Raw genomic sequence first — 24,829 nt, 5'->3', positions numbered from 1 at the left:
TAATCTTTACAGTTAGGAAAGTGTCTTTGTTTCTTATTCCTTGAGTATATATGAAAGGAAAGGAGTTGACTTTATATGATCCTTGCTACCTTGCTTATAAGTAATTAAAATATTTTTGCCTTGATTGCTTTTATTTTTAGTCATGGATAAAGTTTTAAAAAACTGCCACTGTCCTTCAAGATATATTTTTAATTTCTTGCCCCTAGTCTTATCAATTTCTCTGATGAGTATCACAGAAGATCTCATAGGATATAAATAGGCATGTGATGTAAGTCTTACCTCAAAACAACTTGACAAGTGCAAATAACACAATCTTCCTAACCCCTTTTAAAAATCTAAGTAACGCGAAGCTGGTTTTTACTTTAAGGCTGGTTGAAGAGATCAGACAGAAATGTGGTGGGCTTCAGTTGCAGAATGAAGATGTCTATATGGCCACCAAGTTTGAAGACTTTATCCAAAAGGTTGTGAGGAAACTGAGAGGAGAAGATCAAGAGGTGGAGCTGGTTGTAGATTATGTAAGCTTTTCCTTGATGTTGCAACCCTAAATCAGTGAGATCCATACACTATAAAAGACTGCTGTGCCTGTTGCCCATTTGTTTTTATATTTATGACCTTTAAAAAACAACAGCTTTACTGAGATCTAATTCAGATGGCATAAAATTCCCCTTTAAAATGTGCATTTTGGGTAGTTTTTAATATATTCACAGGGTTGTGCAATTATTATGGCATCCAATTTTGGAACATTTTCATCATCCCAAAAAGAAGCCCTGTACCCATTGGCAGTCATTCTTTACTCTTCCAGGACTACCTCATACAAAAAATGTTCCAAAATTGGATAGCATGATAGTTCCTAGAAAATGCTAACCTCTTTTCTGTCTATGGATTTGCCTATTTTAGAGATTTCATATAAATAGAATCATATAACATGTGGCTTTTTGTTTCTGGCTTCTTTCTCTTAGCATAATGTGTCCAACGTTCATCCATGTTGTATCATCATTTCATCCCTTTTTCTGGCCAAGTAATATTCTATTGTATAAATATACCACAGTTTGTTTACCCATTCATCAGCTGATGTACATTTGGGTTGTTTCTACCTTTTGGCTATTATGAATAATGCTATGAAAATTCATATATAAGTTTTTGCATGAACATATGTTTTCAAGTCTCTTGGGTATGTACCTAAGAGTGGAATTGATGAGTCATATGGTAACTCTATGTTTAACTTTTTTGAGTAACTGCCAAACTGTTTTCCGAAGTGGCTACACCATTATGTAATCCCACCAATGTATGAGGGTTTCAACTTCTCCATTTCCTCGCCAATATTTGCTCTCACCTGTCTTTTCTCTTTTAGTTGTCCTAGTGGGTGTAAAGTGGGATCTCATTGTGGTTTTCATTTGTATTCCCTAATGACTACTGATGTTGAGCATCTTCTCATATACTTATTAGACATTTGTATTTCTTCTTTGGAGAAATGTCTGTTCTTTCAAATCCTTAGCTCATTTTAAAACTGGCTTGTCTTTTTATTGCTGAGTCTTAAGCGTCCTTCATATATTTTGGATACTAGATCCTTATCAGATGTAAGATTTGCAAATGTTTTCTCTCATTCTGTAGATTTGCTGAAAACTTTGAGTGTCCTTTGACACACAACAGGTATTAATTTTGATGAAGTCTAATTTATCTATGTTCTTTTACCACTTGTGCTTTCTTGTGTCTTGTCTGACACCTTTTTATTCCTCAATTTCTCCTTCACTGCTTTCTTTTATGTTGAATATGTCTAGTATGCCTTTTTAATCCCTTATTTTTAATTTAACTGTATTTTTAAGCTATTTTCTTAGTGGTTGCCTTGAGGATTGTAATTAACATTTTTGCTTAAAATGATCTAGTTCAGATGAACACCAACTTAATAGTATAGGAAAGCTTTGCTGTAACATAGTTGTTGCATACTCCCCTAATTTGTGCCATTATTGTCATATGAATTATGTCTTTATACATCATGAGCCCAACAGTTTTATAATTATTGCTTTATGAAGTTGTATTTTTAATGAGATAGAGTTAAAAAATATATTTATACCGATGTTTATATTTACCTATGTAGTTACCTTTACCAGTACTCTTTATTTCTTCATGTGTTTTCAAGTTAATTGTCTGGTGTCCTTTCATTTCAACTTGAAGGATTCTTCTCAGTACTTTTTGTAGGCCAGGTATGCTAGCAATCAATTTTCTGTTTTTGTTCACTTGGGAATGTTTTAATTTCTCCTTCATTTCTGAAGGATATTTTTGTTGGGTATAGAATTTTTGGACGGTATTTTTCTTTTATCATTTTAAGTATTTCATCATATTGCCTTCTGGCCTTCATGGTTTCTGATAAGTCAACTGTTAATTTTATTAAGGACTCTTTTGTATGATGAGTTCCTTCTCTCTTGCTGCTTTTGAGATTTCCTCTTTGTCTTTTGATAATTTGTTGATGTGTCTAGGTGTGGAGCCTTTGAATTTTCCCATTAGAATTTGTTGAGCTTCTTGGATTGTGCATTCTTGAAATGTGCAAGTTAATGTTTTTCATCAAATTTAGGAAATTTTCAGCTATTCTTTCTTCAAATATTTTTCCTTTCCCTTCTCATTCTCCTCTCCTTCTGGGATTCCTTTTATGCATATGTTGGTATACTTGATGGTATCCCATAAGTCGCTGAGGCTCTGTTCATTTTTCTTTATTCTTATTCCTTCCTGTTGTTCAGGCTTTTTTCACCTTCTTGAATTTGCTATTGGGTCCCTCTAGTCATTTTTTAATTTCAGTTATTGCATTTTTCAACTTAAGCATTTTTATTTGGTTCTTTTTAAAATAATTTTTATTTCTTCATTGATATTCTCTGTTTGGCAAGACATTATTCTCTTACTTTCCTTTAATTCTTTAGACATGGTTTCCTTTAGTTCATTGAACATATTTACAAAAGCTTATTGAAAATCTTTCTTTAGCAAATCCAATGTCTAGGCTTCTCTAGGGATGGTTTCTATTAGCTGCTTTTTTTTTCACCTGTTTATAGGCCATACTTTCCTGTTTCTTTGTACGTCTTGTAATCTTTTGTTGAAAGGTGGTCATTTAAAATAATAGAATGTGGTAACTCCAGAAAGCAGACCTTCTCCCCATCTCCCTTCACAACATTTGTTGCTGTTGCTGCTGCTACTTTTTGTTGTTGTTGTTCAATGACTTCCTTGACAATTCTGTAAAGTCTTTATTTTTTATTGTTTGCCACTACTGAAGTCTCTGTTCAGTTACTTTAATGGTCATCTAATGATTGGGCATAGATTTTCTTAGACACCTTGAGCCAATAAGTCTCCCAGCATTTGTGAGGGGGCTCTGTGTGTGTGCTGGGATATACCTTCAGTGGTCCAGCAGGCAGTTTACAACTCTGCCTTACCTTCACACTTCCTGCCTGCACAGAGCCTCAAAGTCATCCAGAGTTAAGAGATAAGGGCCTTCTGAGGTCTTTTCTGGGCACATGCACAAGCCCTGCTTGTATATTGGTCTTCTGGATTCCCAGGAATATGTCAGAGCTTTTCAATGCCTCTTATGGATGTCTCATTCCCAGTTATTCCTCTTGTTTTTTGGTCAGCCATTTTTTAGTGGCTGTGGGCAGCTGCAATATTAAATAATTGCCACTGATTATTTTTGACAAATGTCCCAGGAATAGGGCTGTTCGTGCATAACAAGCTCTGAGTCAGATCTAGTAAAGACAAGCCCAAGCCAGGCATGGTAGCATGTGCCTGTAGTCCCAGCTACTCAGGAGGCTGAGGCAGGAGGATCACTTGAGTCCAGGAGTTTGAGGCTGTGATGCACTTGATCAGACCTGTGAATAGCCACTACACTCCAGCCTGGATAACATAGTGAGACCCTGCCTCTAAAACCAGAAAATCTCTGAGAGTAGAGCTTTTCAGGGAGCTGCCAGGCAGGCCAAATAGTAACAGTTCTTTGGGATGAGGCTTGTGAAGAGCTCCAGACCCATTTCATCCCCACCAGGGGCTACTAGGCTGCTGGTTTTCACAGCTACCATACTTGCAATGATGTTGGCTTTTCAAGGCTATTGCAGAGCTTTTGAGAAAGATGGGAATAAGGCAGTTAATACACCATAAAGCTCACTTTTCTTACTGTGATTCAGCTATTCTTCTTGAAATGGATTATTGCAAGCCTTTGGCTAATTTCCAGAGTTCTGAGAGAAGTGATTTTTTAACAATATTTTCTAGTGTTCTCATTGCTTTTATGAAGGAGTGGATTTTCAGAGGTCCTTACTTTCCTGTCCCAGAAATACTTCTCACCCATTTGTTTTTAATAAGAATTAGGCAAATCTGAAAAGCAGTTTAGCATTATCTGGTTAAGAACATGAATTTTGGAGTCAGACCAACCTAAGTTTGAATCCAAGTAGCATGGCTTACTAGCTGTGTGACCTTGGGCGAGTTACTTAACTTCCCTAAGCCACAGTTTGCTCCTATTATTACCCTCCATTATTGTTACCTCCATTATTATTATTTCCTCCATTATTTTTACCCTATTTATAGAGTATATAATTTGATTCTCCTAACAACTCTCTGTGGTGGATGTTATTATATAATATTATTATTATTACCCTATAGATTGGGTAATTATTACCTGCAAAACATTCTAGTATGCACATAATATGAAATACGTCTTCTGTTACTTGACTCATATCACCCAATTTATAGGGTAATAATATTATATAATAATAATATATTATATAATAATCATAATATCTACCTCAGAGAATTGTTAGGAGAATCAAATTAGGTGTTATACATTCAGCATATTCCAAGAATGATAATTTTAGAAAAGTGGACTGTTTGTAGACACTGAACACATCAATTCCCATGAAATTTCCTTCATTATATCCCACATAAACACAATGGAAATAGCTCATAGATCATGAGCACTCAGTGTGGGAAAAGGCAAGAGACCTTCTTGCTATTTTTTGTTTCTTTTTAAAGCACTGACAATTCCTCTCTGTGAAATAATTTTTTAAATAATTACATTTCCTTTTTAATACCTTGCATTGATCTATTACCTCAGTTTTTCCTCACAATAACTGTATGAAGGCAGTATCATTATCCCCATTGCATTGTTGAAAAAAACTGATCCTCATCAAAGTTCATTGACTAACCTCAATTTGCTTGCCAGCCACTGGCAGAGAGTACAATTTACGCAACACATGTGTAACAGACAAAAAGTGAAAACAGAGAGGAACTTAAGGAAAGCAAACTTAAAATGGCACCAGTGTAAAAGGAAACCTATTGACAAAGGCATTTTCAATGATTTCAATGAAGGCAACAGCTGCGCTCCACCAATGCTGCCACTAGATGGTGGTGTTTCCATTATCTAGAGGTCTTGTGAGTTACCTTTTATCTGTTAGGAAAGAAAATCTGAAATCTGTATAAAGCCTGGCCTAGAGCACTTCTGTCTTCACAGCTTCTACCCTCCTGCCCCAGTGGCCAAGGCAAGCATCTTGAGGCCCAAATCTCACATATGCATGTCTTCCGTACGGTCGGAACTAGAATGCCATTGACTTCTCCCTCTGCATTCGTGAATATGCTTCTTTATTGCTGTTTGACATCAAATTGGTAAACACGGAAATCCATTGAATCTATTAATATAATTCTCTCAGATTTCAAAGGAGGTCAATGAAATGATGGTAAAAATGCCATACCAGTGTTTCATAAATGGACAGTTCACAGATGCAGATGATGGAAAGACTTACGACACTATCAACCCAACAGATGGATCTGTGAGTAATTCTTTAGTGTGAGTAGTGATCACTGGTCGTGGATTTTTAGTTAATACACCATTGTAAAAGAGGCAGTCTTAAGAAGCCCTTTTATTCTCTCACTCTGCCTCTAAGCACTTCACACAAATGTACTTCATGCTTTTCTTTCAATGACTCAATTCTGGTACCAGCTGCTATTAACTGTAGTAACCTATTTTATAGAACATTTATGATAAATTTAGACAGGTAGCTTTACCTATACACACCAGAGGCACTCATCTGCATAGAGATATATGTGAAAAAACTTTCCAGACTTTGAAGACTCATGGCAAGAAATTCAGCTTTCCTAAGGCACTGGAAGAACTACAGTCTTCCAATCTTCCTAAATGTGTTCTTCCATAAAGTAGTATGATATGAGAAGTACTAAATTTCTGGTTCACAATTTTCATATTAAAATTGTTCTTTTTCTTTACTGTAGTACTGGATATACTCATTTCTTATCATAACTGTTTTTTTTAAATCAGTAATACTCTATTTTTTCTATTAATACAATATTAATTCCAAGAACCATATTTTCATATCTCTCATGGGGCCTATTTTTACTTACCTTGAAATAGACAATATGCAAAGTATCCTACGCTTCTTTGGCGGATGTTGATAAAGCAGTAGCAGCAGCAAAAGATGCTTTTGAAAACGGTGAATGGGGAAGAATGAATGCAAGAGAAAGAGGAAGATTGATGTATAGGTATTTCTATTTTTTATTTTTTTATTTTTTAGAAAAGTAAGTCTGGTAGAGACAGGGTTTCACTACGTTGGCCAGGCTGGTCTCAAATTCCTGACCTCAGGTGATTCACCTGCCTCAGCCTCCCAAAGTGCTGGGATTACAGGTGTGAGTGGTCGCACGTGCCTGTAGTCCCAGCAACTCAGGAAGCTGAGGCAGAAGAATTGCTTGAACCTAGGAGGTGGAGGGTGGAGTGAGCCGAGAGTGCACCACTGCACTCCAGCCTGTGCTAGAAAGCAAGACTCTGTCTCAAAAAAAAAAAAAAAAAGAAAGAAAGAAAGAAAAAAAAAAGCAAAGCAAAGTGAGTCTACTACCTTTGGATATTGGCTAACATTGCCAAGATTTTAAAAATTCCTGCAAAACATTCTAGTATTCACCTAATATGAAATATGTCTTCTGTTACTTGACTCATATTAAATCCTATATATGTTGATTATGTTAGTATTGCTTGCATCAGGCAGGTCCCAGCTGGAAAAGAAGTTTAATAAAGAACTGTTCACAAAGACGTGGCTGAGGTCAAAGAAATCCAATAAAGGATACTGAAACATCCAGGCAGGGCTAGCAGCAGGGGGAAGCTGCTATGTCTTCAAGGTCTGAAGGGACAGAGGAAGGAGCTGTTACTGGAATCTGGCAAGATCTGTAGCTATAGGAGAAAACCACACTGCAGTGGAGGGACATGGCAGCTTCTGAACCACAGCCTATCAGCGAGGGAGCCAGGGAATCCAATTCCCCAGCCACTTTTTCCTTCAGTTTACCAATATTCTGCGGGTGCCTCCCAGTAGTCTCACTGGCCAAGCCCAATGGGAGAGCAAGGGAGCCAGGTGATGTAATCTATAACGGTCATTCACCAGGGTCAAGGTCACAGAGCAGGGTGGAGAATGGATACAGAGAGCAGCAAGTGGAGAATATCCAGTTGATGTGTAAGGAATAGGAACAAGGAAGAAAAATAATAAGGACTGGGAAGAATATTATAAATCAGTAATGAAAGATGCCAGGAGTGATTAGATTCAATCATAAATTCCATTTGCTGTTTACCTAAAATCCAATATCGGACCTAGATCAATCGATCTCCTAGAGCAATGATATGATTTGGCTGTGTCCCCACCCAAATCTCATCTTGAATTGTAGCTCCCATAATTCCCATGTGTCATGGGAGGGACCCAGTGGGAGGTCATTGAATCATGGGGGCAAGTCTTTCCTGTGCTGTTCTCATGAAAGTATATAAGTCTCATGAGATTTGATGGTTTTATAAAGGGCAGTTCCCCTGCACATGCTCTTGCCTCTTTCCTTTATAAATTACCCAGTCTCAGGTATGTCTTTATTAGCAGCGTGAGAATGAACTAATACAAGCAAGATCTGGAACAAAGATTGTGGGAGGGGGATTTCAAGCTGGACTCTAGAGTGGCCCCAAAGGAACAGCTCAGAGAACCACTACAAATACAGAAGAAAAATAAATAGAGAAGTTGAACACAAAAGATGAGTCTTACCGTATCATAGTCATTATACAGTCCTGCACTTACCTTCCCATAAAACTTGTGAACACCAAACAGAAATCTGTTGTAGTGTTTGTAATTCATTGTGTACGTTGCTATCTTGTCTCTTCAGTTAGTTTTGGAAATATTTTTGTGCCAACTGGAAATCCTCAAATGTTCATGGGTTCTCAGAAGTGTGGGTTCTGGGAATGTGGTTCCAATGACTGGTACTGGCTCAGTCATTGTTCTACTTCTTACACATAGATGAGGCAAGTTATATATGCTTCCAATACCCTCTGCTTCTCCTTTGTAATTCTTGAAACAAATGATTTATGAAAATATTTGTTTAATGTCTTTCTTGCCTACTGGACCATGATCTCTATAAGGGCAGAGATCTGATCCATATGTGTTTACCTCTGAATTCTCCGTCCTTAGGATACTGCATTATATGTGACAGGAGCTCAATCAATACTTGTTGAATTTATTTCTTTCACTGACCACACAGACTTGCAGACCTACTGGAAGAGAACCAAGAAGAGCTGGCAACTATTGAAGCCCTTGATTCAGGGGCTGTCTATACCTTGGCCCTGAAGACACACATTGGAATGTCTGTGCAAACATTCAGATATTTTGCTGGCTGGTGTGACAAAATTCAGGTAAGCACAAATATTATTTGTTCTGAAAGAAAAAGGGACTAACATTGATTAGTTTGTACCAGGCACTGTGTCAGATCCTCTTTTTATGTAGATTTTTTTACACCAACATAACAGGGTTGTCTCAGTCCATTTTATGCTGCCGTAACAGAATACCTGAGACTAGGTAATTTATAAAGAACAGAAATTTATTCTCTTACAGTTCTGGAGGCCGGGAAGTCTAAGATAAAGGTGTCAGCAGGTTTGGCCTCTAGTTTTAAGATGGTGCCTTGTAGTGCATCCTCTGGAGCAGAGGAACGGTGTGTCCTCACCTGGCAGAAGAGTAGAAGAGAGTGAATCCACTCCTGCAAGCCCTTTTTATAGTGGCATTGATCCATTCATTAAGGTGGAGCCCTCACGACCTAAACACCTCCTATTAGGCCCTACCCCCCCAACACCGTGGCATTAGGGGTTAAGTTGCCAGCACATGCATTTTAGGAGACACTTTCAGACCCTAGCAATGGTTATAACAAACTACGGGAAGTAAATGGATAGCTCTTATCCCCTTATTACATGTGAGCAAACAAAGGCTTGAGGACATGGATGCCTTTCCTACAATTCGTAGCAAGTAACCCATACGACCAGATTTGAAGTCAAGATTTTCCAAATCTAAAATCTAATGATATTCTTTGCATTTTACTATAATATCTCCTGAGGGTGTTGAATAGTTTTCTAGACACTTTGGAGAAGCCTAGTATCATGTAGGGTTTACAAATTCAAATACCTACAGAGGCCAGAGAACTACCGTAGATGGTGGAAGCAGACTGAGTATAAGAAGAACTTTGTCTTTGAATGTGTGTCCTAGGAGAAATAAGTTAAAAAAAATTTTTTTTTTCTTTCTTTTGAGATGGAGTCTTGCTCTGTCGCCCAGGCTGGAGTGCAGTGGCACTATCTCAGCTCACTACAACCTCTGCCTCCTGGGTTCAAGCAATTCTCCTGCCTCAGCCTCCCTAGTAGCTGGGATTACAGGTGTGCGCCACCACGCCCGGCTAATTTTTGTATTTTTAGCAGAGACGGGGTTTCACCATGTTGGCCAGGCTGTTCTCGAACTCCTGACCTCAAGTAATTCACCTGCCTTGGCCTCCCAAAGTACTGGGATTACAGGCATGAGCCACTGCACCTGGCCAAAAAAAAATTTTTTTAAAGAAAAATTTTGATAAAGATACAGGAATAATAAATAAATATTTCATTTTATTGTATGATAATAAATAGCAAACACAGGGTGATCAATGGCAACAACACTAGCTCCAGCACTGGGGATGCAAAAGGGAGAGGTAGGGCTTGTAGCAAACTGCAGTATGCATGTTCCTCATAGACTCATAATAACCACTGCAGTACCAGTCATTGCAACCACAACCACATTCCCAGCAGCAAAAAGAAGGAAGTGAGAAAGGGGGAGTGGTAAGAGGAATTTAACAAAGCATTCTTACCTTCCCAGTACCTTTTGCTCATATCCCTCCTTGGCCATCTCTATCTGCTAAGGAGACTGGGAAACATCATATTTCATCTGCGTACATTGCTGCCACCAATGTTAATGTACAGTCAGACAGACCTGAGTCCAAGTCTCAGCTCTGGCCCTTATCAGCCGATGTTGTTAAAGTTATTTTCTCTCTCAGAACCTTACTTTCCTCCTCTATAAAATGGTCACAGTAATACATACTTTGCAAGTTATGTTTTGAGGATTGGAAACGAGTATTTGTACACTACAGGATTAGACAAGTCTGCAACATAGCAGGTTTGCACAAAAATGAAATTTTTATTGTGGTTCAGCCACAAAGTCATGCATATATTGATATTTACTAATGGTAGTTCAGGTCCATCTGTTATCCCCAATTATGAAACCCAAATAGTTCTGAAACCTGAAAATTGTTTGATTGGTTCAAAGTCGTTTGATGCCAAACCCTGACCTAAATGAACATAATCTATTAATAATATTTATTTACATCACTTAGAGTGAATATTCATATGTTTCAGTGAACAAATACTAGCATGTTTGATTATGGGAGACTTACCCAAATCCTGCTGGGGTAGTAGATAATATAAGGTATATGCACTATATTACACTTCTGAAGTCCAAACAATTCTGAATTCCAAAACATAACTGGCTACAAGTGTTTTAAGAAATTGTACACCCTATTAGTAGTAGCAATAATATTTTATGTGGCAAAGCAAATGAATAGCTTTCATTAAAGGCTACTATTGTGATTCCATTAGGATTAAGTTGGCTGCATATAACAGCTAACTTATTCCTGTTTTTTTAATCCTATTATTTTTCTCTCACTTTCAAGGAGTCCAGAGACAGGCAGTTAGGACTAGTATGTGAGATGCAAACTCTTTTTCTGTCTTTGCCAGGCCATGTGACCTCCACCCTGAAGGTTGACTCATGGTCTCAAGAAAACCACTGCAGTGCCAGCCATTTCAGCAACAGTCTAAACAGGAAGAAGGAGGAAGCAGACATGGAGGGAAGAATAAAAGAGTAGAGTTAGCCTAGTTTAAGTAGCATTCCCCTTCCAATGCCTTGTGCTTGTATCTTCCACTGACCATCCCTAATCTGGAGAATGGGAACCATAGTATTTGATCTGGGCATATTCCTGTCCCCATTATTAATATAGGGATTCTGTTACTAAGGACAGAGGGGAGAGTGGATAATAGGCAGGCAGTTCACATTCTCTGCCGGGCCAAGCAATTAGGAATGGACTAAATTAGAATTATGTTTATTCTTCTGTGTTTCACGGTTCTCTTGAGAAACAAATAGCTGTTCCTTCTTTGGCATGAATATAGTTCTTATCAACAAACACTCTTTTCATATCAGCTAACAAAAAGTAAGAGAGGAAGACAGAAAATGGATCGTTTGAGATGAAATTTACTTATTTAAATTAGTAAAATAAGTATCAACTTTTCTCATTCTTTAGGGTTCTACTATTCCAATCAACCAGGCCCGTCCAAATCGCAATCTGACCTTCACCAAGAAAGAGCCACTCGGGTAAGATAAGGAGAGTGCCTCTGAGTGAATCATGAGTTGTGTTATTTGAAACAACTAAGCATGTCGAATTTCTTCCCCTGCAGTGTCTGTGCCATTATTATTCCCTGGAACTACCCGCTGATGATGCTGGCATGGAAGAGTGCTGCGTGTTTGGCAGCAGGCAATACCTTAGTGCTCAAGCCAGCACAGGTAAGGCCACAAAGGGCCAGGTGCAGAATTGCCTCCTCTCTTATATCCAGTACTTCAAAAAAGTGACATATATTTATAAATAGCAAACAAAAATGAGATGGTATGGCATTTTTCTCATATATCATGGACAACTTTTCATGTCAGTAAATATTCATTTTTAATAGCTGCCTAATACATTGTATGGAGATTCCATAATTTAAAATTTTCATAATAATAGAAGCAAGCATGGTGCACATCAGTGAAGTCCACTGACTTTCTACGAACCAATTCAATTCTTGCAAAATGCCAAGTGCCCAACAATTAGGGAATTATTTAGAGTAATTATCAGACATCAAAAAAAGTATTATGCAGGTATTCAAACTTAATTGTCAAAAATATTGTAAAGGCGGAGGTTGCAATGAGCCGAGATCGTGCCACTGCATTCCAGCCTGGGCAACAAAGCGAAGACTCTGTCTCACAGAAAAAAAAAAAAAAAAAAAAAAAATTATATATATATATAGAGAGAGAGAGAGAGAGAGAGAGAAGATGTAGAAGACGAGGGAAAAGCATGTAAAAGAATGTCTGTAATTATAAAAATATATCCAGATGGAGAACAAGAAAATACTTTTAAGAAATAGTTCAGGTAGTTTTCAAAAAAATCTCTTAATGCTACAATAGCTTTTTAAGAAAAAAATATGGCAGCCAAGTTAACACTGGCTGAGCTTTTACTATATAAAGTGCACTATGTAAAATTAGAAGAAAAATAAACTTCTTACTTGGGTTTCTGTTATCTGCAGGTAACTTTACTAGGTAGTAGGCATTCTGAGGTGCATAAGTCGTGGAGTAAACTTGGTCTTTATTCTAGAAGAGTTTATAATTTGTTACCTCTCAACTCTTTTATTTCTTCTTTCAGAGTTTAAAAAAATACAGTTTCATTTGGCATAGCTACATGGTCATGTGGCCACGGCCATTTTGTTTTAATCATTAAAAACGATTTTATTTGAAAAAGTAGGTATACGTTCAAAGTTTTCAAAATTCAAAAGATACAAAGAGGTAGATAGTGAAATGTCTCCCTTCTATCATTATTCCCCAGCCAGCCAGTTTACCTCCCAGAGACAACCAATGTGATTGTTATCTATTAGTGGCTTAGATAACCCAGAGATAGTCTCTACATATATATGTGTATATTTATGAATATGTAGTTTTATATGTATATGTAGAGAGATATATATTATTATATGTAGATATATATAGTATTATATGTGTGTATATGTATATATTGCTAATTAATGGGCATAAAGTTTCACTTACTGGCCAGGCAAGGTGGCTCACACCTATAATCCCAGCACTTTGGGAGGCCAAGGCGGGTGGATCACTTGAGGTCAGGAGTTCAAGACCAGCCTGGCCAACATGGTGAAACCCCATCTCTACTACAAATACAAAAAATTAGCTGGGCATGGTGGCGGATGCCTGTAATCCCAGCTACTCCAGAGGCTGAGGCAGGAGAATCGTTTGAACCCAGGAGGCAGAGGTTGCAGTGAGCGGAGGTCGCACCATTGCACTCCAGCCTGGGCAACAAGAGTGAAACTCTGTCTCAAAAAACAAACAAACAAACTTCAATTATGTAAGATGAATAAGTTCTAGAGGTCCTCTGTGCAATATTGTACCTATAGTTAATTAATACTATATTTTACACTTCAAAATTTGTTAAGAGAGTAGAGCTCACATTAAATGTTCTTACCACAATAAAAATTTTAAAAACACACACAAAAAGTAGCATTCTATATACTTACCAAAAAAAAAATTCTTCCTTTTTTTAGCAGTTTCCATTGCATAGATAAAACATATTTTACTTAACCAATCCATAATTATGGATATTCAGATTTTTTCTCCTTTTGCTGTATAAACCATGTTACAGTTAATAACCTTATAAACCTTATAAGTATAATGCACATGTGCAAGTATATTTATAGGGTATGTTTCTAATAGCAGAATCCCTCAGTTAAAAGATACATGTATTTGTGTGATAGATATTGACAAATCCATCCATGGGGGTCATATTAGCTCACCAGCATTATACAAGAGTACTGTTTCCCACTCTTGCTTAATAGGTGCACAACCCATTAAACAGCAAGAAGCTAGTTGAGGGAAGTGAGGAGACAGATAATCTAGCCCAGTAGAGCTCCATACTGGCTGTACATTAGAATCACCTAAAGTTCTCCTTTTAAAATGCTGATATTGGGCCCCACTGGCAGAGATGGGGCCCCATATCAGCATTGTAAAAGGAGGGATCTGATTTAATTGGTCTGAGTTGGAGACCACGCATTGGTATTGCTTAAAAGCTTCACGTTTTTCCAAGGCACAGCCAGGATAGAGAACCACTAAATGAAATCCAATGAGTGCTAATCACTGAGGAATGGCAATGAGTATATATAATGTCCAAAAATTACAAACATTCTTTGAGTTCATACCAGTTGCCAGATAGGTAGTAGTGATGAAGATACACAAAGTTTCTGTCTCCATGGAAATTACAGGCTGGCTCTATCTGCAGTTTAAAACTGGCAGTTTTATAGTTGAAGATAATTTAAATCCTGAGAATGAAAGACCCAAAGGTGCCATTGTTATGCTGGACTTTTTAATTTTATTGGATAATATTATGCAGTGATGCATTTATAATATTAGGGCTCTGTGTGAAAGTCAAGAGGACTGAATTGAGATGACTCCTCTTAAACCTGTTGTCTGCTTTGTTATATGTGTGAAAGATTCTCTCCTGGCTTCATACAAAAGAAAGCACAGATTTTCATGGCCTAGCGTGGTCTGGTCCAGGTGTGACAAGTTCTGACTTTATTAACCTCATTTTTAGCAATGACCTACACTTGCCCAGAACCATACTAGAGGCTTTCCCATGTATTATGCAAACCTATAATCCTGCAGGGACACTGGATAGGCAAATGGAAGAAAACCAATAAAAATGAAAAGAGTTGTGATGGAGATGAAACCATTTATTTTATTTATAAATCACATTTTAAAACCTTTATATTCTTACTTTAAAAGAATTATAATTAATTCAGGATAGTTAGTTTTTAAACATCTTTCTAATTATGATGGTTTCATACCAAGGCATAATCAGATATACTTGGGCTAGGATCGTCTTCAACTACACTAGATGTAAATCCACTATTTCAACAGTGTTGATAACTTCAAATATTTTGGGCCAACTTCTCATCGAGTTAAGTCTACATTGACGATTTACAAACCTCACAATGTGACCGTCGTGGATCTGTTACTAGAAGGAGGAAAAGTGGTGGCCCTGCCTCTTTCTTGTTTGTTTGCTACCATTATTATTTATTGTGCAGTTTCTATGCACATTTTTTGGCCACTTGTCCATTTTACAAAGACAAGCTTAATTAAAATAACAACATAGCCTGTGAACCCATGTAATCAGGCCTGTAAACTTCATCAGAGGGCAATCTTCTGAAGGCAAATGAGCAAGGGAAGGAACCACTGCCACCCTCTTGGTCTTGTGAGCTCCTATTCTTTCCTGGGACACTGCCCATACCTTTGTGACCCATGACCATATGACCTTCATTCAGACTGTGTGAGAGCAGCGTTATCCAGCCATACAATAAATGTTAGTTATGGTTCATTTATTTCATATCTTTGTCAGCTAAAATATATAAATAAAAGTTCCACTATTTTCTTTTCCCACCTCAATGGATCCTCTTGCACACCCCATTTTTAGAGTCCAAGCTAACCAAGTACTGACTTAAGACTCAATGGACGTTGGTTTTTAAGAGTGTGAAGGTATTGCTTTCATTTTGCTTTGGAGATTTGCATTGCTATAATAGATGTTTAAGGTGAGATCCATATTATGCCACTTTTTATGTGAGAAAGAAGGGAAAATAAGAAAATATGTATTTGCTGATTTGAATAAAAGGAAACAGGAAAGATAAACTAGAGACTAATGAAATTATCTATAGAACATGGGATGAATGGGGTGGAAAGGAGGGTGGGAGAACAACATTCTCTGAATGGACGTTTTGAATAGTCCTGACTTTTGGAAGCACAGTCCCCATATTTAATGACAGCAAAGAAAAGACATATAATCAACAAAGATGGGGCCAAAACCCTAAAATTAAATATAAACAAAACAAATTAAGCCATATTTCAAATGAATAACATGACCCCATTGAAGAGAATGAGGAAGCATGAACCCAAGTCACTTTTGACTAACTTTGGACTATATGTCCTCAGGATAAAGGCAACGCAAAACAACAACAACAAAAAAACCCAAATACATATTGAACTCTAATTAATAGGCTTCTTTTTCATATGGACATGGCTTAACAATTCTCAAATTACTTTCTGTATGTTTTAGGATTAAGCAAATAAGTAAATATATTGTGGATAATGGGAGCCATGTCTCTCTTTCTTGGAGAAGAGAATGACAAATGTAAAAAGGGCAGAAGGATAGAATCGACCCTAAGATATCGGATAAAGGTATCAGTGTAAACTCATGGGTTTTAATGTATTTAGATAGCTAAATAAAGAAATGGATATAGGTATATGAGGGATAGATACACACATACATATAGACATGTGTGTGTGTGTGTTGTGTATACATACATCTCTTTCCCAGCTCTGTCTGCTAAGAGGGCCTAGAAGCGATGACCCCTCAATAATGTCCAGATATCTTGGTTTCTAAAATACCATTCTTCACTCAAAGAAACTTGGGCTCCTTGGAGAAGTAGCTGGAGTAGGGAAGAATCAAGATGAATCTGAAATATCTTGTTGGGCCTGAAAGCAATGTAATGCTCAAAGAGTAAGAGGGGCACGTCAGAATGATAAGGGGCCGTACTGAAGGGACTGCCTCAGCCAAATCTAGAACAATTGAACATCAAAATCAATAACAATAGTAAACGATGATAACCTGCTGATTACAGTAAGAATCTTTGTGTTCACACTGATATTAATTAATTGAACAGAAAGGAAAACACTTAGAGTGCCAACTAGTACACGTAAAAGGAATGATGGAATTGGAAAATCACCATTTGGCAACCATCATGATACTTTAGGATTATTATCCAGAAATTATCCACGGACACTAAAACTAGTGGATAAAAATTTGAAGAGTATCTCCCCACAAAATATTTGTTAACTACAATGTATAAAATAGTAACTTACAGTGATGAAAGTTGGCAGACCACATTTGCCAAATAATCAAAACTAACTTTCCAGTATTGGAACTATTCTACAGCACGTGCCTCCTGATGTCCTGAGAAAAGCTCAGCATCGCTCCAGTGGCATTGTTCCCAAAAGTGCATAACTTGAATCTAACCATGCAAAAACATCAGACAAATCCAGACAAAGAGACATTGTATGAAATAACTGGCCTGTACTCTTCAAAAATGTCAGTGTAATGAAATAGAAAAGAGAACTCAGAAATTCTCCTAGATTACTGGAGACTACAGATAGAACTAAATGTAATGCAGATGTTGGATTTTCTTTTGCTGTAAGACATTATTGGGATAATTGGTGAAATCTGAATACGGTCTGCAAATCATGTATTCTATCAGTTGTTAACCTCCTGATTTTGATGATTGTACTATGGTTATGTAAAAGAATTTCTTGTTTTATAGAAAATGCACACAGAAGTATTTAGAAGTATGGGGTATGTCTTTACCGTATTCTTAAACAGTTCAGAAAAAGATATTCCTTAAATTTATCTTTAAAAAATAGTTTAGAAAAATATATACAGAAAGATAAAGCAAATGCAGTAAAATGTTAACATTTGAGGAATCTGAATGGAAATGTACATAAGGAATACTTGTACTATTTTTGCATCTTTTTGTAAGTCTGAAATTATGGCAAAAAAATAAGACAATGTACAATAAAAATAAAATGAGATCTAGTGCAGCTATCAAGGGAAAACTGGATTCTGGGCTAAAGGTCAGGTTACAGCCTGAAGAAGGTAATTGCTGTCTGCTTCTCCTCAGGTCACGCCCTTGACTGCTTTGAAGTTTGCAGAACTGTCTGTGAAAGCAGGCTTTCCAAAGGGGGTCATCAACATCATTCCAGGCTCAGGTAAGCCACTAAATGACCGACTGTGCTATAACTAATGAATGGTACTGGGGTAGCTCAGTGGCTCTTTTACCTCTAGAGACTTGTCCTGAATTATAACTGTATTAAAACTAAATACAATTCACCAAACAGTTAAGGATGAATATACTTACCATGTGCTAAAATCTCAAAATGGAAATACAGTGGTGGGTGAGTGGCAGTGGGGAGGGGGGTTGTACAGTCATGTAAAATTACCCTAAGATGTTCCATTTTGATTTTCAAAAACTACTCTGGAAGATAAAAATCAAGGCTTACCCATCATTATTTTGGGAGTCTGATAATTTCATAAAGGGTATTATTTTAGACTTTTATCAGTTTGCAATTAATACAGAAAATGTAAAACTAAGGTGTCAAGGAGAGCTTAGAAATCTGCTTCAATGAATTTAAAGCCATCTTCACTATAAGAATTTGAGTAAGGTTTTTTTTTGTTTGTTTGTTTTTTTGAGACGGAGTCTCACTCTGTTGCCCAGGCTGGAGTGCAAAGGCGCGATCTTGGCCCACTGCAACCTCCGCCTCCTGCATTCAAGTGATTCTCCCTCAGCCTCCTGAGTAGCTGGGATTACAGGCGTGTGCCACCATGCCTGGCTAATTTTTATATTTTTAGTAGTGACAGGGTTTCACCATGGTGGTCAGGCGGGTCTCGAACTCCTGACCTTGTGATCTGCTTGCCTCAGGATCCCAAAGTGCGGGGATTACAGGCGTAAGCCACCGCGCCCGGCCTTGAGTATGTTTTAATTCCTGTTTTATTCCCTAATTCTACAGGTGGCATAGCAGGACAACGTCTGTCTGAACATCCTGACATCCGCAAACTTGGTTTCACTGGTTCCACTCCTATTGGCAAACAGATCATGAAGAGGTATTGGTTTTAAAATGTTGATTCACTGCAGATCCTGTTAAACTAGGTTTCAATTTTTGTTTAAACGGTACTTTTTGAGTGAGAAAAACTACATCAACTTTGGAAGGGAAATCTACTTATCACTGCTGAGTATTGAAATATTTGAATACAATAAAATACTTTCCAAAGCATTAAAGCCCAGAGTCAATAAAACCAAAGCTATGTTGAAATTCTGCGCCCTACTGGTAGTTTTAACAATTCAGCACAAAAGACTTCCTGTATTAAAGCTGTGGCCCAAATTGTTCTCAGAGTATGGGTAAAAAACCAAAAAGATACATAAATGTGAAATTTATATATTTTATATGACAAACCTGGATTATTTATAAATGGAGTCCGCCAAAGCAATTTTTTTTAAGCTGTAAGCAATCTAAATGTCCAAAATAAAGCAGTTGTTAAAATATGTCAATGTAATGGAACACTGTGCAGTCACGTTCATAGAGCATTTTAATAACATTGAAAAGTGTTGTTAAAATAATAAATGGAAATAAAAATAAAGTATAACATTGTATACACTGGATGATCTCAACTATGTTAAACAACGCAAAAGCTATGGTAGGACAGATCACAAATAGGTAGTATATCAAAATGGTAAAAACAATGGTCACTGAGGCATGGAATGGAATTTTGTGATTTTTTTCTTCTGTTTGCATTTTGGGGTAGGTATTTTCAAAATGCTTTAAATAAAAATACTTTTGTAAGAAAGGAAAAATAAGCGGCGTACTTTTAAAAATTGATATTTTTTCTCCCAATGCTTCGGTAGTCTGGTTAGAGGTTTAATTCTTTTGCCAGGCTTTTATGTAACCAAAATTTCTAAAGAATTTGAATTAACTTTTGACCACAACATTTTTGAAATTTTTTTATTATGGAAAGTGTCTAATACATAGAAAGCAGAATAGCAAAATGAATTTTATGTACTCATCACTCAGCTTCAATGGTAATCACCATTCTACCATCTGTTTTATCTATGAATAAGTTTTTCCTTTTTCTTTTTTTCTTTTTTAAGAGACACGGTCTAACACTGTCACCCAGGCTGGAGTGCAGTGGTGATCACAGCTCACTGCAGCCTTAAATTCCTGGGCTCAAGCGATCCTCCTGCCTCAGCCTCCCAAGTAGCTGACACTACAGTCATACACCACCATACCTACCTAATTTTCTTATTTTTTATAGAGATGAGGTCTTGCCATGTTGCTCAGGCTGGTCTCACACTTCCGGCCTTAAAGGATCCCTTCTACCTTGGTCTCCCAGACAGTTGTGAGTCACTGTGCCCGGCCTTGAATAAGTTTCTTAATATTACGGAGGCTCAATATGTTTTCCATGCCAGGTGGTAACTTATAGCTTAAAAAGTGTGTGTGTGTGTGTGTGTGTGTGTGTGTGTGTGTGTGTGTGAGAGAGAGAGAGAGAGAGATGTTAACTAAATGCTCATTTCTCATTTGTTTTCCTCTAGCTGTGCTGTTAGCAACTTGAAGAAAGTTTCCCTTGAGCTTGGTGGCAAGTCTCCACTTATAATATTTAATGACTGTGAACTTGACAAGGCTGTGCGAATGGTAAGAGAGGGTCAAATTTAAGTAAATAGGTGCCTGGGCCAGGTGCGGTGGCTCACGCCTGTAATCCTAGCACTTTGGGAGGCCAAGACGGGTGGATCACTTGAGATCAGGAGTTCAAGACGAGCCTGACCAACAAGGTGAAACCCCGTCTCTAGTAAAAATGCAAAAACATTAGCCGTGCGTGGTGGTGGGCACCTGTAGTCCCAGCTACCTGGGAGGCTGAGGCAGGAGAATCTCTTGAACCCAGGAGGCGGAGGTTGCAGTGAGCTGAGATCACGCCACTGCACTCCAGCCTGGGCGACAGAGTGAGACTCCGTCTCAAAAAAAAAAAAGAAAAAAAAATAGGTGCTTGCTTCTAAAACACGTTTCACCTCCTTTTTTATCAGAGGTCTTAAATGAGATTTGGGTTTTGTCTAGTCATAAATTAAAACCATTATTTTTATGCTTAGATTTGGGAATACTCAGAGCACTTAGTTTTTAAAAATAATGTCTTTATAATTCCCCTACTAAGGTGTTTTTAAAACAGGATATGAGTCATAGCAGGCATGTAAAAAAGTTCAAAAGATATTCTATTAGGGCTTCTAGCTTCTCCCTCCTTTCCCTACAACATCTCATCCCATCAACCTGAACAGTCCTACTTTTACCTGTTTTGCACATTGAGCTTCTGGTAAGCGTTTTAGACACAACAAAGGGTTTCATATTTAACAAGTAATTAGCAACATCAATTTCCTGGTTTTAACAATGTACTATGGTTTTATAAGATGTTATCATGGGGGAAGTTAGGTAAAGGGCACAAAGGAACTCTCACATTATTTTTGCAACACCTTGTGAGCCTTAAACTATTTCAAAGTATAAAGGCTTATTTTAAATAAAATGTAAAGGTTAAAAAAAATTGGCCTAGTTCTCATTCTTCACATCTGAGATATAGGCATAAAATGAGTCAATGCTCGGCAGGGGTTGTGCTAAGCTTTCTTGTAATTGTGGGGGAAACTTATGGTCTTCTCAGTTCTGTACAACTGTCCAGCCTATGCACTAAGCAGACTCTGTTCACCATTGGCCCTAAATGTAATTGTAATGAACACTCACAGCCAAACTTCATCATCCCAAAGAGAATGGAGTGGTTTGGGAGTGAAGAAGAACCAAGTACCCCTGCGGCCAGGGCCTTTGAATGGACCATCTGGAGGTTTCAGTGACAGACAATGGCTGGGGGTACTCAAACTGATATCAGGGGTCGGGACTCCCCTGCATGTCTGGGTTAGGAATATATAACCTTAAAGAGTCTGTTTTAACCATTTAAGAACCCCAAACCCAAGACAGTCAACATATTTTTGTAATGTTTAAAGATAAAATGTATGCACAGGAAAAGCATGGTATTTCAAAGCATTCATTATACTTTGTTTTTGAGATGGGATCTCACTATGTTGCCCAGGCAGGTCTTAAACTCCTGGGCTAAAGTGATCCTCCTGCCTTGGCCTCCTAAATGGGTGGAATAACAGGTGTGAGCCACTGCACCCAGCCACATCCATTATATATATATATATATATAAAATATATATACATATATAAATATACATATATGTGTGTATATACACACACATATATATGGATATATATATTATATACACATATATAAATATATGTGTATATAATACATATACATATATAAATATACGTATATATATGTGTATACACACACACACACACATACACACACATATATATAGACACACTATATATAGTCCAGGGAGGTTTCCTGCAGGTGAATTAGAAACTGAATTTCTAAAAAGGGAAAATGCACAAAATTCATCAGTCTTCCAAATCCGTCATTTTTGAGTGCCTTCATTTCAAAGATTTCTCAAACTTCTTGTTGAAAAACAGATATTTCTTTTCATGAGGGGGTTAGAGAGGCTTTCTAAATATTTATGATTTATGGCTGCACATGGTGGCTTACGCCTATAATCTCAGCACTTTGGGAGGTCGAGGTAGAAGGATCGCTTGAGCCTTGGGGTTCATGACCAGCCTGGGCAACATGGCAAGACCCTGTCTCTACAAAAAAATAAAATTAGCCCAGGGTGGTGTTCACCTGTGGCCCCAGCTACTAGGGAGACTGAGATGGAGGATCACTTCAGCCCAGGAAGTTGAGGCTGCAGTGAGCCATGATCACGCCACTGCACTCCAGCCTGGGCGACAGAGAGAAACACTGTCTTAAATAAATAAATAAATACAAATAAAAAATTTTAAAAATTGTGATTATACAATCTAATGTAGAGATTTTTAAAAGCAAAACTTGGTATACAAGTTATTACATTTAAATGTATAGAATAATCTAGATTTTCTAGGCCAAGGCAGGAGGACTGCTTAAGCCCAGGTGTTGAGTCCAGCCTGGGCAACATAGTGAGACCCTGTCTCTACAATAAATAAAAATAGAAAAAATTAGCTGGGTAAGGTGGTGCACACCTGTAGTGCCAGCTACTTGGGAGGCTAGAGAGAGTGGGACTCTATCTCTAAAAAATAAATTTAAGAAGAGAATAATCTAGATTTTATTTAATTTATTTATTTATTTATTTATTTATGAGATGGAATCTAGCTCTGTCGCCCAGGCTGGAGTGCAGTGGTGTGATCTCAGCTCACTGCAACCTCCGCCTCCTGGGTTCAATTGATTCTCCTGCCTCAGCCCCCTGAGTAGCTGGGATTACAGGCACCTGCCACCATGCCCAGCTAATTTTTGTATTTTTAGTGGAGATGGGGTTTCACTGTGTTGGCCAGACTGGTCTTGAACTCCTGACCTTGTGATCTGCCCGCCTCAGCCTCCCAAAGTTCTGGGATTACAAGCGTGAGCCACCACGCCCGGCCTAGATTTTCTTTTAACACAAAATTTGTTTCTAATGGTACATCTTTATTGTTACACATACATTTTTTTAAAAAAAATGCTCATGGACCAAAAGGGGGAAAGGATAAACAAAATCTCTCAAATCATGCTAAATCAAAACAGAGTATCTCCAAGAAGCTCTCATCACTAACAAGGCCAAGAGGATTGTCTGTGACTTATCTATATTGCCTGCTGTCTTCCAAAAACAACTAACTCCCTCTGTGTACAACTTTATGAGAATCTTGACTTCTCAAATGATGTTAGCAATATTTTCTCTTCTCCCACCGAAGGGCATGGGAGCAGTATTTTTCAACAAAGGAGAGAACTGTATTGCTGCTGGGCGGTTGTTCGTGGAAGAATCCATCCACGACGAATTTGTGACAAGAGTGGTGAGGCACCTTCACATTTACTCTGAGTTGTTTAGAGATTTTGCTTTTACTTGAAAAATCCTACTTCTAGGATTGTTCATGAATTTTCAGGTGTGATAACAGTATTGTGGTTATGTTTTAAAAAAAATCAGTCCCTAGTTTTTTTATAGCTACATACTGGCATACTTACAGATTAAATTATATGATGTCTGAAATTTGCTTCAAAATAACCCCGCAGGACAGGAAATGAGTAGGGGAATAAATTGGCCAGGAGTTGGTAGTTGTTGAAGCTGGGTGATGAGTACATGGGGTTTCACTGTATTATGTGTCTACTTTCACATGTGCTTATGATTTTTTTATAGTAAAAAAGTTAGAGGTTTATATAAAAACCTGATAAAGTATATTGAAGAGCTATGATACCTTACTCTACATTTGTAATATATTAGATCCTTGACATTGTGAGAGTTACGCTCCTAGATTTTTATAAATCTCTAAATAAACTATGAGAGATACACCATGAATCCCCAATTGCGGTTGACATGATAGCATATAATTCCTTCCACTAAAATAACTAGCTAAATAAATCAACAGCCCCAGGACATTGATCATGACTCCATAAATATGGGACTAAAAGTCATCTATAGGAGTGTGAAGATGAATTATGTGGCTAAAATAAACTCTAACTTATACTATAATATGTCATTATGAAGGTAGTATTAATCAAGAATTTGCTTATATTTGCAAAACCAGCATCCAGCTATATTTTCCCCAGTGCCAATTCTCTACACCCCAACCCACCAAAAAAACCAAAGGTATTCTTTATTCATGAGAATGAGTAACAAGGAAGTCATATAGACAGGCAGATGGAGGGCAGTCAGGTAGGCAGTGGCTGCCTCCTGAACATCACAGTGTAATTTAATTTTGTGTCTCACTGAAAGACAGTCTGCAGTGCTATATATCATGGGCTTTCACAATCAGCTAAAAGTTGTTGAAATTTCAAACACTGAGACCAGAAATGTCAAGGATTTGCTATATCAGTACATCAACAAGCATGTTTTACAAACATGCTGTTCGTATTCATTCGTCAGCAGCATTTCTCAAGCACCTACTTAGTACCAAACACTGCATGCTGGGAATATAAATGTGAACAAGGCAGACATGGTCCCTGGCCA

General features: G+C 37.6%; 1 protein-coding gene across 5 annotated transcripts in view; it reads left to right on the top strand.

The window, feature by feature from the left end:
• The window catches only part of ALDH1L2 (aldehyde dehydrogenase 1 family member L2), a 69,469-nt gene that overhangs the window by 31,236 nt on the left and 13,404 nt on the right, over window positions 1-24,829 (top strand). For 4 of the 5 annotated variants that reach the window (XM_034934376.3, XM_063593614.1, XM_063593617.1 and 1 more), the window contains 10 exons: window positions 368-515; window positions 5,667-5,786; window positions 6,383-6,510; window positions 8,524-8,674; window positions 11,623-11,693; window positions 11,777-11,882; window positions 17,858-17,945; window positions 18,744-18,837; window positions 20,321-20,420; window positions 23,580-23,678. In XM_034934376.3, coding sequence (XP_034790267.1) covers window positions 368-515; window positions 5,667-5,786; window positions 6,383-6,510; window positions 8,524-8,674; window positions 11,623-11,693; window positions 11,777-11,882; window positions 17,858-17,945; window positions 18,744-18,837; window positions 20,321-20,420; window positions 23,580-23,678 — 1,105 coding nt within the window. The remainder of the gene's footprint in view (window positions 1-367; window positions 516-5,666; window positions 5,787-6,382; window positions 6,511-8,523; window positions 8,675-11,622; window positions 11,694-11,776; window positions 11,883-17,857; window positions 17,946-18,743; window positions 18,838-20,320; window positions 20,421-23,579; window positions 23,679-24,829) is intronic. The other variant, XM_063593615.1, reaches the window with a different exon arrangement.

The sequence above is a fragment of the Pan paniscus genome, chromosome 10 (assembly GCF_029289425.2).
Source record: "Pan paniscus chromosome 10, NHGRI_mPanPan1-v2.0_pri, whole genome shotgun sequence".
Classification (NCBI taxonomy): domain Eukaryota; kingdom Metazoa; phylum Chordata; class Mammalia; order Primates; family Hominidae; genus Pan; species Pan paniscus.
The sequence above is the reverse complement of the archived record's forward strand: the minus strand, read 5'-3'. Positions and strand labels throughout refer to the sequence as shown.